At 48.0% G+C, this 18795-nt stretch overlaps 1 protein-coding gene across 1 annotated transcript in view; it reads left to right on the top strand.

Annotated features, from left to right (window-relative positions):
• Positions 1-17640, top strand: part of ZBTB40 (zinc finger and BTB domain containing 40) — a 79386-nt gene extending 61746 nt beyond the window's left edge. The window contains exons 13-18 of the mRNA XM_002811325.5: positions 3870-4034; positions 6565-6779; positions 7999-8161; positions 8877-8963; positions 10718-10944; positions 12699-17640. Of these exons, the coding sequence (XP_002811371.3) occupies positions 3870-4034; positions 6565-6779; positions 7999-8161; positions 8877-8963; positions 10718-10944; positions 12699-12893 (1052 nt within the window). The 3' untranslated portion in view covers positions 12894-17640. The remainder of the gene's footprint in view (positions 1-3869; positions 4035-6564; positions 6780-7998; positions 8162-8876; positions 8964-10717; positions 10945-12698) is intronic.
• The last annotated feature ends 1155 nt before the right edge of the window (positions 17641-18795 follow it).

The raw sequence follows: 18795 nt of genomic DNA, 5'->3' as shown, positions 1-18795 counted from the left end.
TTAAGTATCAAAAAAAAAAAAAATAAGGCTGAGGCAGGCGGATCACGAGGTCAGGAGATCGAGACCATCCTGGCTAACATGGTGAAACCCCATCTCTACTAAAAAATACAAAAAATTAGCCGGATGTGGTGGCGGGCGCCTGTAGTCCCAGCTACTCGGGAGGCTGAGGCAGGAGAATGGTGTGAACCTGGGAGGCAGAACTTGCAGTGAGCCAAGATTGCGCCACTGTACTCCAGCCTGGGCAACAGAGCGAGACTCCATCTCAAAAAAAAAAGAAAAAAATAATAAATAAAATAAATTAAAAAAACAATGCACAACCTCTAGGCAAACAGACGACTGGGAACAGCTCTGTGCACAGACATGTAAACTGCTTACTGGGAGAGCTTCTGAAAGAGACTGGCTAACCTCCTATGACTTTATATTAGGTCTTGTGGAAAAGTCATTGTGGTTTTTGCCACTAAAAGTTATAGAGAATTTACGTAAAATTCTTTGAGCTTTGAGGTTGAATTCAAGCATGAGAAGGACCCTGACTAAGCACCTACTGTGGATCAGACAGCGGCAGATGCTGAGTGGCTGAGCTGGGATTCCTGTGTGCCCATAGCTTGTGGCCTGAAGGGGGCAGGGGGAGGGGATTGTAGCGCCCGTTACAATGCAGATTGTCAGCGGTATGATGTGGAATAACACCAGCGTGATGAGGAAGGATGGAGAAGGGGTCTCTAGTCCAGTTGGAGGGGAGGAGGAGGTACATTGTCAGGGAAGGCTTTTTGGAGCAGTCTATGTATTGTTTAGAGCATTTCTTTATAAATTATAATGTAACCATTGTTTGACCTGGACTGTCACAGTAGCCTCAAACCTGGTCTTGCTCTCACCATTTCTCTTGATACTTAAAAAATAAATAAACCCTATCAGGTCACTTCTCTGCTCCAAACTCTTCAATGGCTTTTTGTCCCACTCAGTTGTGAAATGCAGAGTCCTTAAGATAGCCTCCCCGGCCCTCTGTGATTAAGGTTCCTGATTCCTCTCTGACTTCATCTCTTAGGCCTGCACATTTTAGCTTTCTGACCAGGTCTCAGGCCTGCAGGCACCTGCTCCAGGAGCTTTATTCTTACCCTTCCCTTTGCTGGGGATGCTTCCCGTCAGACACCTCATGCTTCACTTCCTCACCTCCTTTGAGACCTTACTCACACTTACCTTCTCTGTGAGTCCCTTCCTGGGCCACCCTCTGTAAGGTCTCAGCACCCCACCCCTGGTTTCCATGCAGTATTTTTCTCCCATAGTGCTTCTCATATGATGTAGTATCTACTTTAGTAATTTATTTCTGCGTAGTCTTCCCTGTTAGAATGCAAGTGTCATGAGTGGCCAGCTGTTAGTCTTTCTTTTCCCACTGCTGTATCCACGGGACTTAGACTAGTACTTGGCAATAGTAGGCCCTCAATCGATATTTCCTGAGTGAATGAATTTCACAAGCACTGTTTCAGGCATGGGGTATTGTAAATATATGCACCCCTGTCATGGGACTTACATCCCACTTGGTAAAACTGACAATAAACAGATAAATATATAGTATAAATTTAGATAGCAGTTATTGCTATGAAGAAGCATAAAGCAGGGTACACAGTGAGAGGACAGGGCTTGGGGGACACTATTTGTATCATCAGAGAAGGCTTCTGTGAGATGGCATTTATGGAGAAACCTAAACAAAGTGAGAGATGGAGCCAGTGGAAGACCTAGAAGGAGAGCATCCCAAGTGCAGAGCCGCCTCCCCGGTGGAAACGAGCTTTACCTGCATGAGAGACCACAGAAAACTAGAAGGGGCTAAAGCAGAGTCAACGAGGAAGAGCATTAAGAGATAAGGCCAGAGATGCTAGCAAAGGCTGGACCTTGGAGGGTCTTATAAGCCAAGGTGAGGACTTTTGGTTTTTATGTGAAGTGTGTTAGTTTATCCTGCTGCTGTAACAAATTACCACAAATGCTGGCCTAAAACAACCCAAATGTATTCTTTTACCATTCTGGAGGATAGCAATCCAAGATGGGTCTTGTGAGGCTAAATTCAAGCTTTCAGCAGAGTTCCCTGGAGGCTCTAGGGGAGATCTCATTCCTTGCCTTTCCAGCCCCTAGATGTTGCCCACATTCCCTGGCTCTTGGCCACATCACCCCCACCTCTGCCTCCATCGCCATACCTCCTTCTCTGACTCTTCTTCCTCCCTTGCGATTACATTGGGCCCACCTGGATAATCCAAGACAACCCCCCATCACAAGATCTTTAATCCAGTCACATTCACAAAGTCCTTTTGCCATGTATGGTAACATACACACAGGTTTGAGGAATTAGGACATGGACATCTTCGGGGGCCATTATCCCGCCTACCACATGAAGCCATAGAAGGGTTTTGAGCAGAGAATGAGTGGTAGGATCTAATTTACATTTTCAGAAGTTAATTCTGGCCACTCCAGACAATGAGCTATAGTAGGGCAAGAGGGAAACAGAAGGCTGTTAGAACCGTTCAGTGTAGAGGTGATATAGTTTTCAACTAGAGTTGTGTTAGTGGGGGTTGTAAAGAACGTTCAAGTTTTAGGATATATTTTTGAAAATGGAAGTTAACAGGACTCATGGTGGATTGGATATGGGATGTGAAGGAAAGAAAGGAACTAAAGGAACTGAAGGCTTTGGGGCTTTGCCATGAGCAACTGAGTGAATGATGCTGCCATTTACTGAGATGGGGGAGGGTGTGGATGGTGGCTGTGGGGGTGATGGGGATAGAGCATTGGAAGCTCTGTTTTGAGCTCCCAAAACAGATGAGGACTTTGGGTTTTTATGTGAAGTATGTTAGGTTATCCTGCTGCTGTAACAAATTACCACAAATAGTGGCCTATTTGATGCATTGTAGATACCTACTAGACATCTAGGTGGAGAGCAGAGCAGTGGGGAGTTGGACATACGGGTCTGGAGTTCTGGGGAAAGGTGGGAGCTGGAGCTATACTACAGGAGGCATCCATTACAGATGGTGTATGAGGCACTGAGAGATCATCTAATAACTGAGGATTGAGAACGTAAAGGACTAAGCCCCAGGCTCCTCAATAATTTCACCTCTCCATTCAAGGAACCGTTTTTTTCCTAACAGAGTCTTATTTTGCAGCCCAATAAATAAACACTGAAAATGAGGCTGCTTGCCCTAGTTGTGGTAGACCCTGGGATCCAGGGATCTGGAGCCTTGCCTCACCGATTGCCCTGTTTGCTCTCTTGGCCCATAAGGGAGCTTGGAGGTTCAGTTGGTCTAGCATTTCTTACAAATGCCAGTTCTCCAGACTTGTTCCTTACCCACATTTTCTAATAATCTTTGGCAGTCTGGTTATTATATCCTCATTATATGCATGTGAAAATAGAGAAACCAAGGGATACATACATAAGTTATTAAACTTTATAGCAAGCAACTGGAAGAAGGCTTTCATTCTTCTCTGAATCCACGACTCTCACCTTTGTGCACAGTTGCAGATCCACACTGTATATGTCGCAAGGGGATCCAAACCCACGTGTTTCTGGGCACAGGGATGTATCTGGTTGTGGGAGTAGAGTGCGCTCTTCCATACTTGTGGTAGCTGATGAACAGATGGGTTGTCTTGTGCAGTGAGAACTCCGTCCTTATTCCTTTGTCCAACCACACTCGCACCTTCTGTGTGATCGGCTGTGTTTGTGAGGTGCCATGTGATGAGATGGCTCAGATCTCACCCAGCGTATTGCAGACTGCCTGATGTTTTAATGTCATCTACCAGATGATATTTCCCTGATACGTGCTATAGAATTAGATTTTGTTTGTAGCAATGCCATAAATTTTTAGTGCTGACTCTAATAAGCTCCTGTGTATTTGCAGGGAAAATGTATGCATGCCAGTACTGTGATGCTGTGTTTGCCCAGTCCATTGAGCTGTCCCGCCACGTGAGGACCCACACCGGGGACAAGCCCTATGTCTGCAGGGACTGTGGCAAGGGCTTCCGGCAAGCCAATGGCCTCTCCATCCATCTGCACACCTTTCACAGTATGTAGAGACTGTGGATCTCAAGCCCTCAGTGCCAGCCTGGCACTGGGAAAGCATGTCAGTTGCAGCAGAGGTGTCAATCCACCAGACCCGAGCTCCATTCAGTGCCTTCCCCTTACCTGTTCCCCTACAAAACCCAGAGTCCCTCATTCCTAGTTCAGGAAGAATCTCATTTTAAGGTATCTCATATAACGCTTATTTCTCTCTGGCCAGGCTGTTTCCCTGTCTTCCTTTTTAGCCCACCTGGCACCATTTGTCCAACAGAGGCAAATTTTGTTTGAAGGAGAAAGCCTCTATAACTGATTGGCTCACAGAGCACTGGAATATTTCCATTAGTCCATCTTCCATGTGCTTTTTCCCATAGGAGCAGTCCAGACACTTTCTGAGTTAATGTCTACCATCGTAAGTGAGCCTTGGTTATGTTCCCTTAAAAACCTCCTGCCCAGCATTCTCTGCCAAATGCCATTGTATTTCACACAGTTAGTGGGGTCTGCACCTGTCTTTCTCCCCTTCTGTGAGAACTGACACAGACAGAAACATACTTTTATTTGGCACGCATGCGTGATTCCTCATTACACCATCGGGAAATCACCAGCGTGGCATTTGGCTAGCCACATCACATTTTCTTCAGCCTCTCTTGTTGCAGCAGGAGTGTAATCAGCACAGCACAGCAGGGGAGTTAAGAGCTTGGAGTCTGGAATCACACAGGCTCAGACTTGAATCTTGACCCTAACGCTTACTTTTCTTGAGGGCTTAAACAAATGTATTTACCATTCTAAGCCTCCTATGCCCCTTCTGTAAACTAGAGCAAATAATAATGCCACCACCTTGGATTGTAATTAGAATTAAATGAGATCATATGTAAAGCATGACACTCCATGCCTGACACGTAGAAAATGCTCAGTAATGCCAGATATTATTATTATTGGTGACAAGAGCAACCCTCTCAGATGCCATTTGTCACTATCAAAGCTTGTCTTTTTTGCATGCCATGCATCTCACATGCTCTTCTTCCCTCCCCACCCGTCTTCCCACACACTAGTTTCTAGCTGTTGGCAGATACAGTGTCTCACAAGTGCGCTTTGTGTAAACACATCCAAGTCTGTCGTCAGCCAGCCAGCAAGGACTTTGCCAAAGCTCCTATGTGCCCAGCATGTGGCTAGACATTGGGTGATGCAGGGGGAAAATAAAGTGTGGCCCTTTCCCTCCAAGCAGTTTACAAGGCTGTCCAAAAAAATCCAGTTACAGTAGGCTTCCAGATGAGAGATTTGGCTTGGATCCAGCGCCACAATTTTGATGTCCTCTTGACCTCTTTAATGACATTCTGCTTTAGTCTTCCTTTCCCAGTAGCATTACATGGGCATCAGGAAAGGGGAAGACGTTATTAACTTTCAGAAGGGAGAAGACCCAGAATACTTTGCCATGCCCTAAACTATATCATCCGTGGCAGGCCTAGCATCCAGGCCCCCCTCTCTCTCCCATTTCTTGCCTGTTTCATAGAACCACATCATTGCTTATGGAAAGCTGCATCAAAGTGTCTTAGAAGACAGTGTAAAACTGAGATTTCAAGAGCTCATGTCCGCAGGGAAACTAGTTAGTGATACCGAATGCTGCTGCCTGTCAGAATTCCTGAATTAATCTGAATCAATGCACATAAAAGATTGGCTTGTGAGCAAAGGATTTTATTAAAACATTTTGATTTCTGTTGCTTTAAGAAAAAGACCAAAGTTTCCTGCCATAGGATGGCAAATGTATTCTTCATCACTACTAGTTTTATTGTGGGGGTCTCACTGAAGAGTTGGCATATCCAACTATGCATGTAGCTCTCAGACAGCATGGATTTGGGAGTGAGAGATGGGATTGTTATTCAGTTCAGCCATTTCTTAATTGTGCCCATGGGCAAGATACTCCTTAGCACTCTTAAACCTTGATTTCCTAATCTGTAAAATAGGGATGATAATAGAACCTACTCAGAGAGTTATTGGAAGGATTAAGTGAGTTAATTTACATAAAGCACTTAGAATATGCCTGTCACAGAGCACTCATTATGCTAATGTTTTTATTGTTGAATCTAAAGTGGGGAGAAACGAAGCATCCCTCCACTTGTGCTGTTGATGACAAAGGAATTAGTATGCTCTGGGGAGTGTGCTGGAAATCCTCTACAGAGAATTAGAAAACTCCAGAATGCCCACTGCAAACAGGACGAGCCAGGGTGAAACTCCCTGGAAAGCGGTAAAGTGTAATTTAACTTGTAAGATGTAAAATGAGGAATGGAGATGAACTACATGATGCTGCGGAGATAGTTAATCTCGAAACCCTGGAGGAATCCCACCTCCTAGGAAGAAGGTGGGGGTAGTCAGGTGACTGCTACACTGATTTCTGATCCTTGGAGTCTATGACCCTGCCTGTTATGTAAGCAGAGTCTTCACATTTGTTGCTGTACACAACAACCAGTGTTTCACTGATGGCTGCCTATGGTGTTTTCTTTTCCTCTCCACCTCTTCCTCTCATGGATGTCCCGTGAAACTAGACATAGAAGATCCTTATGACTGCAAGAAGTGCAGGATGAGTTTCCCCACTCTTCAGGATCACCGGAAGCACATCCATGAGGTGCACTCCAAAGAGTACCACCCCTGCCCCACGTGTGGGAAGATCTTCAGTGCCCCATCCATGCTGGAGCGGCACATGGTGACCCATGTTGGAGGGAAGCCCTTCAGCTGCGGGATCTGCAACAAGGCCTACCAGGTGACCTCAGGTGCCACTGGGAGCTCTTCCCCTCACCCCTGACCTACTCTCCATTTGATCTTCCCTGATGCCTGGGTTGGTGGCTTGCAGATCATATCTTGTATCCAGGATGTGACAATTGGCTGATTCTCATGAAGGATGCAGCTTGTGATCCAGATTCTCTAAGGAGATCTGTTCAGAGTGCTGCAGTGGGGGAGCTCATTATTGGAGCAGAGAGTTCATACACTTCTTTTCTTAGACAGCAGACTTATCGTGAACTGAGTGCTGCTTTTCCCCTTGGATGCTCACCTTCCATAGAACCCATTGCTCCCATGTGTCAATGGGCATGACACGGCAATGGGGAGTGGAACACTACCTGGAATTACCTCGTTTGGCACAATTAGTGTGTGTTTGTTTAACTCCCAGGGAAGGGCTCAGCCTTTTTACCTTAGGATTTGATATGTAATTAAAGTGAAGCCCCATATAGAACTAAAAAGAAACTACATCTATCAGAAGCTTTAAAACTACAGAGAAAAGAATGGTCCTTGTGGCATCTATAAGATTTGGGTATAGACAAAGAAGCATAACTGCTAACTTTAGCTCAGCGAAAATTGAGAGCTAACTTTGTGCCAACGCTCATGTTGTGACATTAGCGTTCCAGAATGGAGACCGGGCTTGAGCCCTAGGATGGTGTGGAATGGTAGAGAAAGTATTCCCAGTGCTGCTCTGGAACCCGGGAAGGAGAGGGACTCTTGCTTATGGGGCAAGGGCAGTGTGCACTCCTCCAGCAGCTTGCTCTGCTGCGCCCCAGCTCCCTGGGAAGCTGTGAGATGCAGCTCACTGGTAAAGCACACAGGTGTTACAGTTGGAAGGCCTGGGCCTGAATCCTGGTCCTGCTATCTCCTGATGTTATGATTAGTCATTTAACCCCTCGGTGTCTCCGCTTCCAGCTCACTAGGAAGACTCTAACACCTCCCTCATAGGCTTGTTGTAAGGAATGAGCATGTGAAGGACTCCTGGGAGCCCTGCCCTGTAGTGGCTTCTCAATGAATATGTAGTTGCCTTATTCTCACAAACACCAGCCTCTCCTCACATCAGCACCCGGTGTGATGGGTAAGAGTGTGTGATACTAGAAATGTCAGCGTATCCAAAAATGTATTTCTTTCTCTCATGAGAGCCTCATGAGCTCTCCAGCTTGCTGGAACTTTCTAAGACCTAACACTTGCCAAATTCCTTGCAGCAATTGTCTGGTTTGTGGTACCACAATCGGACCCACCACCCTGACGTATTTGCTGCTCAGAACCACCGATCTTCCAAGTTCTCGTCACTCCAGTGCAGCTCCTGTGACAAAACCTTCCCCAACACCATCGAGCACAAGAAGCACATCAAAGCAGAACATGCAGGTGGAGTTTGGGCACCGCTGGCAGAGAGCGGGAGGGGCTTGATGCTGTAGCCTCCTGGGCTTCACCAGAAATCCTCACTTCTAATAGTCTAGTGTGATGTGCAGCGGTCATTGCCTTTGTTCTGTCCCAGCGCACCTGTCCGTAGCAGCAGCAGTCAGTAGCAGCAGCTTGAGTGGCAGTGGTTCTCAAACCTGGAAGCGTAGCGCAGTGTAAGCTCCCGCCAGCCCTGAGTGAGAACTTGTCGCGGCACCTGCAAAGGGTGTCAGCCTCAGTGGTAGGCAGGCCTGAGTGGAAATCCTGATTCCAGCACTTATCAGCCACATGACCTTGGCAAGTGACTGTTTTCTGAGCCTGTTTCCTTCTCTCCAGGATGGCAGTTATTAAAACCTACTTTGCAGGTAAATTTGGTGATAATCACAACAGCTGTCAGTTACAGAGTGTTTCCTATGTGCAAGACACCATGCTAAGCACCTTGTGTATATTTTCTCATTTCATTCTCACAACATCCCTCTGAGCATCCAGGCAGTCTGGATCCAGATTTCGTGCTATTTACCACTAGATTGTACAAATATACCATAGGTTATAAGATTCCTGGCACTTGGTAGATGCTTGCTAAGTATTGGCCATCGCCCCAACCCCAGCCCTGTTACTCTTCAGCCTTGGAGAGCCAACCATTTGTTCTTTCCCAGCACGTCTTTCTTTATGCACTTCACAGATATGAAGTTCCATGAATGTGACCAGTGTAAGGAGCTCTTCCCCACACCAGCCTTGCTGCAGGTTCATGTCAAGTGCCAGCATTCAGGTCAGTACCCCTGTCAGCATGCTTCTAGGCTAGACTGCAGGGCCTGAATCTCCCCTCCACCACTTAAAGCTTTGCAACCCAGGCTAAATCGCTTAACAAACTTGTGCCTCGGTTTCTTCATCTATAAAATGGGAACAGTTGTAGCACCTGCCTCATAGAGTAGTGTGAAAAACTGAAGGCCTTGGCATCAATAAGCATCCCTTAAGCCATAACTGTGATTGTCATTGTTATTGCTATATTCATCAAATCTAAAGTGCCAGTTAAAAATAAATAAATACAATTCCAGTTATAAGATATACCATTTTTATTTTTATTTTTTTTGAGACAGAGTCTCACTCTGTCACCCAGCCTGGAGTGCAGTGGTGCGATCTCGGCTCACTGCAACCTCCATCTCCTGGGTTCAAGCAATTCTCCCTGACTCAGCCTCCCAAGTAGCTGGAATCACAGGTGTCTGCCACCGTGCTCGACTAAATAAGATGTACCTTTTTTTTTTTTTTGAGATGGAGTCTCACTCTGTCGCCCAGGCTGGAGTGCAGTGGCGCGATCTCGGCTCACTGCAAGTTCTGTCTCCCAGGTTCACGCCATTCTCGTGCCTCAGCCTCCCGAGTAGCTGGGACTACAGGCGCCCACCACCACGCCCGACTAATTTTTTTTTTGTATTTTTAGTAGAGATGGGGTTTCATCGTGTTAGCCAGGTTGGTCTCGATCTCCTGACCTCATGATCCGCCCGCCTTGGCCTCCCAAAGTGCTGGGATTACAGGCGTGAGCCACTGCGCCCAGCCAAGATGTACCATTTTTAAGGAACTATTAAAAAAGAAAAACTACTGCCAGTTAAACTGTGCTTTCTTATCACTTAGAATTTCTGTGTTATTCTAAGTGCTATTTTGGACTAATTTGACATAGATTTTTATCATGTCACTCACTCTAGTGTGCATACATAAAAAGGAAAACATAAAAAATAAACTGATTAAGGGAAGAATCCAGCTTCTCAGAGTAACGTTCAATTCAGATTGTCAACAAGCATGTTTTTCCACACGGTGTTTACTCTGTCATCAAGAACATTGATGATAGAACACATAATATAAGATTCCATCAAAGAATTGAAGGCCATTGGTTTTGGTCTCTTGAGCGTTATGTAAAACTAGTCTACTTTTGATTCCTGCTTTGGGAATATAGCTAACCTTTCATCACTTACCTCCTCCCTTCTAAACCATTTGGTTTCCATGAGTTAAAAACGTGCACCATTCCTGTCTTAGGGAGTTTCTTCCAAGCCGTGGACGCCCATTCTGTAAGTCTTGATGCTGCCACTTTTGATGTTCGTGTGCGCATTGACAATTGCACCCGACTGCCTTAGCCCACAGAAGTTGTAAGGTGCCATCGATCCTATTTCAGAGATGTTAAAATGTATTTCTTAGAATTGATGAAATATAGTGTCATCAGCATCTTTATCTGCAGTTGAATGAATAATGGGCTTCTGCAGAGGCAGATTTGGCCTGAATCTAATACTAATGAAACTGTCGCCTCAGGGTCCCTTACTTGCATAGGACCCTTCCAAGGCTCTGTCTTTGTCATTTTGTATTATTTTTCTTAAGGCCTCCCAGATTTAACAACGTTCGGGTCCCACAAAACCTGGATCTGACTCCAAGCCTCGATCCTCATTGCTTCTTCCTCTCGTGTCTTCCTGCCCTCATTTCTCTCATTTTACCCAGAGAATTTTACCCACAGCCCTCCCCTTCTGTCTCCCTCTCTTCCAGGGTCTCAGCCATTCCGGTGCTTGTACTGTGCTGCTACTTTCCGTTTTCCTGGAGCATTGCAGCACCATGTCACCACAGAGCACTTCAAGCAGTCAGAGACCACCTTCCCCTGTGAGCTCTGTGGGGAACTCTTCACCTCCCAATCCCAGCTTGACAGTCACCTGGAATCTGAGCACCCAAAGGTGATGAGCACGGAAACCCAGGCCGCAGCCTCACAGATGGCACAGGTGATTCTGGGGCCATCAGCTACACGGAATGCTAACACGGGGTTCCTAAGGCTTCTCTAGAGGTGGCTGTGTCATAGTACCCAGCGATACTCTGGGGATCTTGTAGAGAGTCTCTCTGGACTTCTTACAAAACAGAACAGAAAATTCTAGTCTCCTGGTGGCCACATGGGAAGTGGCCCTTAGGTAGAGGGAGCCTGGAACAAGAATTTCCAAAAGAGGAACAGCTTGGTTCCTCCTCCCAGTGCATATGTCCCTGACTCCTGAGAAACACTGTGGGGTGTGGTGAGAACTGCGGGAAACGTCGGAGACAGAGGAACACTTTGTTGGGCAGGGACTGCCTGCAGTTGAAGCGTTTGGAGAGCGCCTCTGGGCAGGACGCAGTACACACTTGCACACACCTGGGCCTCTCACCTTTACCTGGGCCAAAAAACCACCTCTTCTTGATGTTTCAGGGCTAAGCTTGATCCAGCTTCTCTTTGCTTCTCTGATCCTTGTTTACTCTTCTTCCCATCTTCTCCAGAGAGGGTGGGCAGAAAAGGAAAATAAACTCAGGTCCATCCATCGTCAGTAATTTGTGGGTGGGTTGGAGAGGAACCATAAACTGATTGAGGTTTTGGTCTGTTAGACTGTCCCGCTGTCCAGTTCCATAGATCAGTCATTTATAAACCAGGTTCTTACAGGCCTCTGGGGAACAGAGGGGAAGTCAGGTAGGCAGGACTCCCGCCAACACTCTGCTGTCATATCAACCAAAGGTGCTCTGCTTTTATCTTTTTTGTATATTATGGTTCTTGATAATATGTCCTTTGGGGAAAAGGTGGGGCTGGGGGGTCCATTTCTAAAAGAAAAAGAAAAGCAGTTTGAAAACTACTATCCTAGATCATAGTTGATTGAACATCACAGTTGATCTTTTCTCTCCTGTAGCACAGAGAAGTAGCTGGGCTTGGCTTCCTTACTTGTTCCTGCTCTCTGCTCTTCACTGATTCTCAAGAGCAAGGTGGCTGTGGCCTCTACTTTAAAAATATCAAGGGCATCTAGCTCTTCTGGGATCTATGGGTCAGAAACATCAACTTGGAGGCTTAGGCGGGAATTGGATATGCCTAACCACAGACTCATTCTCTCTCAGTTGGAAAGGTGGTCTCTAACAGATTATGCAGATTTGGAAGGGACATAGGTGGGCTGTGGAGGAGAAAAGGGGACACTGGCCGGCCGCCAGGCTGGTGAGCTGAATGAATGCGTGCAGTCACGGTTCATCCAGTCTTCCTCCTAAGCTCGGTCACTGTGTGGCCTCCTGGGAAGGCTGTGAGCCCGCAAGAGGTCCAGAGACGCTGCCCCGGGCCCGCCTGGGCCTATGGTGGATCAATCCCATTCCCATGTTCCAGACATGAGACCAGCTGGCTTCAGTGGCATTCCTCTCAAGTGGCACTCACCTCTGCAGTGTCATCCCAAGACAGGAAAACCCAGTGTGAGAAACGGAGCCAGCGTTCACTGGTGTGTAATCATAGAGTCCGGGCGCCCCGACATGGCATACTGAGCGAAATTATAGCAATTTAGTGCACAGTTATTTAAATTGTTTGCTGGCCTTCTCTTTTGCATCGCCAGTGGGTTAGACTTGCCTCTTCCCATTAGGCACATGTAATTGCTCTCCTCAGGTGAAAACATAAATATCATCATTACAGCATGAGATGAAAACCATGTAAATCAGGGAGCCAACTGCGAACACTGCCCAGAGCAGCCTCACGGTCTTTCTCTTTCAGGTGATCCAAACCCCAGAGCCGGTGGCCCCGACAGAGCAGGTGATCACTTTGGAGGAGACCCAGCTTGCCGGGTCGCAGGTGTTTGTGACGTTGCCAGATTCTCAGGCATCTCAGGCCAGCTCTGAGCTTGTGGCAGTGACTGTGGAGGACTTGCTGGATGGCACAGTGACGTTGATCTGTGGTGAGGCCAAATGAGCAGCCGTTCATCTGGCAGAGCCTTCCTGCATTTGCAGCAGAGAGGAGGCCCCACAGCTTGTCCTTTGCCCTCCATCCCTGGCTGTCCTGAGTGGTGAGCATCTTAGCTTAGCACCAACCAACACAGTCTCACCTAGAAAACAGATGGAAGCTTCATTGTTCTCATAGAACCAACAGCATCTGAGCCCTCAACACCAACAGCACCATCCTCTGTAGCAGACAGGCCTCCTTCCCCACAGGCCTGCTGCTGCGGCCTCTGTGACACTGTCCATCCCCAAGTGACATGTGGCTTCAGAAGTAGAGTCTGAAAGAGCAGTGGGATGGGAGCTGGTGTCCAGGGTACCCCAGGAGGCGTGATGTGCCGACAGCGCTCAGTGGGCAGAATGGCAGTTAGATATGGGACTTGACCCATAGCGGGGGCTGCAAATCCTGCCAGTGCCTCTGGCCATTTAAAGTAAGGGGGCACCAACAGACAATTCAGGGACCTCAGGCGTAAGCACACTTGGCCCCTTCCTGGGTCCTATCATCCTACCCTCTGCTGGGGTTCCCCCTCCACCCAGTGGCCACGCCCAGCACCCTACTGATGGCTATAGGACAGGTAGCCCTCGTTTCCATGACTGGTAACCCCTTGTCAGTTGTCAGCCCTTCCCAAAACAAAGCTCTGGAGTTTCTGCTGGAAGTGTTTAATGTGAGGCATCAGCTGCTAGACAGTGTCTGCCTTTCCAGGACATTCTTCTTGGTATTCCTTACCTGAAGGGTGGTTCCCACAGCTCTTCCGTGTCATCTTCACCCCCTTCCTTTAATCAGAGGCTGAAATCTCTGCCTGACCTGGCAGCCTCGCTCCCTCTGGGTCATATGGTGCAGACCGTGACCAGCACCAGGCAGGCAGTCCTGTCTGCGTGTGGAGGAGCAGCCGTGACTGCCCGTGGCTCTGCTGCCTCCCGCTCCCTGCCTTGGGAGTGGCCTGCTGCCTCACCTCCCGCAGGCCGCCACACTTATTGCAGGTCAGTGATCCTTTGGAGTCTGAATTTCACAAAGCTTTTTTAACTTCAGTTCCTAAAATATAATCTGATAATTAATGGTTTGTGGAATCCATTATGAAGTGCAATTAGATAGATGTAGGTTCCTGCCGTTTGGAGAGAATGACTAGCATTTATCTTTTCCTTCCATGCCAAAGGTTGGAGTCTGCTGGTGCGGTGTTTACACACCAGGCAGGGCTCTCTGCCACCTTGTGTGGCTTGACCCCCTGTGGAGGGGAGTGCCTGGTTGGATCCCACACTGGCAGAGATGGGGCCACCGCTTCCTTCCAGGCACATCTCACATTGCCATGTACAGAGGCAGGGGTCACGTTTGGTCACCATGGAAGCTTTTATTGCTCCCACGTGGTCAGGTCTCACCCTGCTTGAAGTGCAGAAGGCACAGCCTTACTGACCAGCACGCCCACTGACTGGCATCTGCCGGCTTTGTGCAGGCAGCCCCGACGGTTTCCACAGCGAGCACCAGCTCCGGCCAGCCTGGGACAGCTCATCCCAGCCAACTACACCTGCCTCTGGTCCTGTCCACATTTTGATATGCAGATCACTTGAGCTTGTCAATTAGGGTTCTGCCATTCTGAAATAAATGAAGTTTCTAAAGGAGAGTCGGCCTCAGAAGCCAAAAACTGACCAGAAGATGGTGCTCAAACCTTTAAGACTTCATCTCCATGTGAAGGGCTCACTGTTTCTACCAAGGCTGTCTCTGTGTTAAGGCTTTTCCGTCCTGGGAACTGTCAGACTGGGAGAGCTCTTGATCTGCAGGTGGCAAAATGGCACTGAATATCCCCTTGGCACCAGAGAAAACCCACTGAAAGATGGTAGAGTGGCACATGCTTACAGGGCATTGGTGCCAAGTCCAGTGAATGAGAATCCAGCCCCTCACAAGCTGTGGGATGGGGCTTGGGAGCTGCAGTGAATGTCACTAAAATTTCTTCCAAAACAAAACAAGAAATAATTGCTGAGGGCTTATAGGGAAGTGATTTAAAAAGAAAAAAACAAACAAAAAACACCAAAACTCTTCGGAATAAAGAGAGCTGTAAGTTTTGAATTCAAGTGTCAGATCCTTTCAAGCACTGAGAAATTCTTTCTCAGTTTCTTTTTATGGGGGAGACAGGGTCTTGCTCTGTCACCCAGATTGGAATACAGTGGCATGATCTTGGCTCACTGCAACCTCTGCGGGCTCAAGCAATCCTCCTGCCACAGCTTCCCAAGTAGCTGGGACCACAGGCGTGAGCCACCACTCCTGGCCAGTTTTTGTTTTTTTTTTTTTTTTTTGTAGAGATGGGGTCTCGCCATGTTGCCCAGGCTGGTTTAAAACTCCTGCGCTCAAGCAGTTCTCCCACCTGGGCCTCCCAAAGTACTAGGATTACAGACATGAGCCACTACGCCTGGCCAGGTTTCTGTTGGAGACCCAGATTGTGACAAGACATTTGTTTTCTTCGGAATCACCAGATTTGCAGCTTACTGTGCCGAGAGTGGACTGACTGCCGGAGCCCATTGGATGCCCTCTGGCCCATGGCACACTCAGCAGAAGACACAAACCCAGTGCTGGTTCTCATCAAGAAAGAGGGGAAGGCCCTTCCTGAGTTTACTGTCTGCTCTGAGCGGGCTCCGCACTGGCTGACTGATTTTATAGTCTTGCTCTCCAGAGAAGCCCAGGCGTGGATCTTATAGGAAAACTTTCTGACTCTGCTTGGCCATTTTATCCTTTTCTCCTACTTCTACCCAAGAGACCTGAATTGCCGCCACAGAGGACAGTGTTCGTGTGGTCTCCTGAGTCCACATCGCTCGCTTCCATGGGGTCCCGGTGTTGTTTTTGCCTTGTTCCCCATAGGGTGCTGCCCTTATGGCCTCTGGACTGAACTCTGGGGCCTTTGGGGTGGTGTGAAGGAGTCTATGGGCTTCTTGGAACACATGGATCTGTTCGGTGGGTACCCAGACCTCTGCTCCCAGAGCTCATGGCCCAGCTGGTTGAGGAGGGAAAGGCAGTCAGATTCCAGGCCGGAGTGTGATTCTGTGAGAATACTGGGGTCAGTTATGGAACAGGACTTGACCATTGTAGGTAAGTGAGACAGCAAATAGATGATTCAAGAGCAAGGATTACTGCAGGAAGGTGAGACTCCTACTGTCCACGCGCATGAGCAGAACGTGGAACCAGAGGGGCAGGGAACAGGGGTCTTTACTCATTTATTTTATGGGTAAAGAAACATGAAGAGACAGCCTGTCTCTTCTGTCTCAGAAGCTCTGTGTTTGGGAAACTTTGAGCCCAGTGAGTAGCAGGGTCTGCAGTGTGAGTACCAGGTTTCCCTGGCAATCTGGGTCTCCTCTGAGGAAGCATTCTGACTTCCCACTGACCACGGGAGGCACGTCAGCTTCATCCCTCAGGCTAGAGTTCTGATAATCGGGGCTGAGGGGTGAGATGAAATCCAGTCAGACAGATAGTGGGGAGACAGGTCCCTGCCCTTTATTTGCAGGATCAGTCAGGGACTCCCAGAAAGGAAGGAGAATGGTGAGAGGGGCCCTAAGAGTTCCTCTCTCACCTGGGGGCTGGTGACGTGGTCACCACAAGCTGAAGACAGGCTAATGGGTTGGCGGGTGTGCGTTTAAACCTCACACGCCTGGAAGCTGCACATTGACCAAGGGAGGGAGGGAATTCCTAACCATGTACAGAGTGGGCAGGCGGTTCCAGGGAGACAAGCAGCATGTTATTAAATTGGGCCTAGGCAGTTGGACAATAATGGAGAGAATGCAGGGATGCTATAATGAGTCCTCCCCAAGGGCGAGTTCAGCACCCCAGCCCTGTTGTGCTTGTATCCCAGTGATACTTGGGAGGTAGGAAGAAAATGGCAGTAAGAGAACAATTTGGGGCTGAAGGGAGTGTCAGAGGCAAGTTCATCCTTGTTTTGTTGTCACGGAAACTTTGGGGCTGGTGGGACTTAGGCCAAAAGCTCAGAAGCACAGCCAAAATTTAGAAGCTTGCTACTCCTACGACTCGGCCTATAAGGAAGAGAGAAGCTGTCTGTACTTTGGGGACTACATTGCTGAAGGAAAAAAATCACTCCCTGGCTAATTAAGATTGCTTCCAAATTGGGGGAATGTGTGTCATTTCCTTTACCAAGGCCAGTCAGCCCTGCTTCCACCCATGGTCAGGACAGCCAGCCACTACGTGATGCTGTATAAATTGGATTACAAACCATATTCATGTTCAACTTGCACTAATCTATATAAATAAAATATGTACTTTGAAAAAAATAAGGCTACATGAGTTTCAAATGGACTGTGATGTTATAGACCTGCTTTCTGTTTGGTTCTGGGCCAGTGTCAGACAGGGACGGGGTGATAGGCCTGGTGTCCTAGGGGCCATTTGTGTACCTTGAGGCCGTGTTAACATGGCCTGGGGGAAAGAAAGCTCTCCTGTCACTTGGAGTCTCATTCCTAAACCCTCCTTCCCAGGGAGCAAGTGTGGGGCAGGGTTTCAGAGTACAGGCTTTGGTGTCCAGCCTGGGTACATCCAGCTGTCCCGCTGTCTGACTGACATTGTGTGAGATGCTTACTCTCTCTGAGCTCCCTCCTCCTGGCTCCCAACTTTATTATAAAATGGGAACAATGATTGTGCTTGCCCTACAGAATTGTAGTATGAATTAAAAGTCTGGATTTAATGTATTTAATGTAGAAAATTTTAGCTTTTATTAATAAAAGTTTTTGGCATACAAGTCAACTATTCCCTGCATTGTCTGGCACTAAAGAGAGTGTTCATTCCTGTATCTTTATGTAGTCTCTCTTTTTCCTCTCTGAAGCCTTAGGGGATCCTTATAACACCCACTTTTCATTTATCTCTTGAATCTCAACTGCCCCCAAAGTACAAAGTGCTGAGCAGATAGCTGTAAAATAAACTAAACCTTTCTTGGTGAACAGCTGAAAATGTCACATTGCTGGCAGCCAACAAGGAAACAAGAGCAGGAGACCCGGATGGGATGTACATGATTTCTACAGGAAGCACCCAGTGTTTAAGACGAGGGGAGGGGCATCAGATCCTGCAGCCCTGACGCTGTAGAGAGCAGGGGAGTTGGGGAGGTTCTGTGCTCACTCCTCCTGGGACAGTTCTGGAGGAGCACAGATGGACCCTTGTTCAGAGCCCGCAAGTGTGTTTAGGAAGGAATGCTCCCCTGCCTAAGTGCTGTCTTTGGAGAGCGGGGCTGGAGCTGCCCATGTCATATTTTGGGCAGTAGTCCTGAGAGTGTCCCAGCCAGCTGCAGTGGGTAATTGTAACATACAGTTGGGCCCCAGCCACAATTGAAGGTATGCAGAGGTGAAGTGCTGCTGCAGGTCGGGTGGGACTGAGCAGAGGTAGGTGGGCCGAGGGGTTCCCTCGGTGATCTTCTGGGCCAGGGTGGCTGGCTGGAAGGAGCTCAGCAGCACGTGGAAAAGACATGGGCTTGGGAGCTTCCTAGCTCCACATCTTACTAGACAGATGACCTTGGGTGAGTTTTTCCTGACAGTGACTGTGAGAAGAAAGTTAACGTGTAAAATCTCTGACAGAGTATAGACGCTTCGTAGATGATGGCTGTTCGTGTTTATAATATTTTAGAAGGGCCTGGAGGAAGAGCAGGGGCAGAGGAGAGCTGGAAAGGAGGTACTTAATGTATCCTAGATACAGGGTCTGGAACCCAGTGCAGGGGTCTCCAAAACCAGGATAAGAAGAGGCATAAACCCAGAGACCCTGGCCCAAGCCAGAGTGAACAGTGATACGAGGGGAACAGGATCTCCCCGGGTTGGAACAGGGGTTCTCAGCTCTTTGGCACTGCAGCAGAGGGGTCACATCTGAGTAAAGGCAGAAACCTGGGAATGTTGGGTGGGGACACATCCAG

The sequence above is a fragment of the Pongo abelii genome, chromosome 1 (genome assembly GCF_028885655.2).
Source record: "Pongo abelii isolate AG06213 chromosome 1, NHGRI_mPonAbe1-v2.0_pri, whole genome shotgun sequence".
Lineage (NCBI taxonomy): Eukaryota > Metazoa > Chordata > Mammalia > Primates > Hominidae > Pongo > Pongo abelii.
This window is presented reverse-complemented; position numbering and strand designations above follow the sequence as displayed.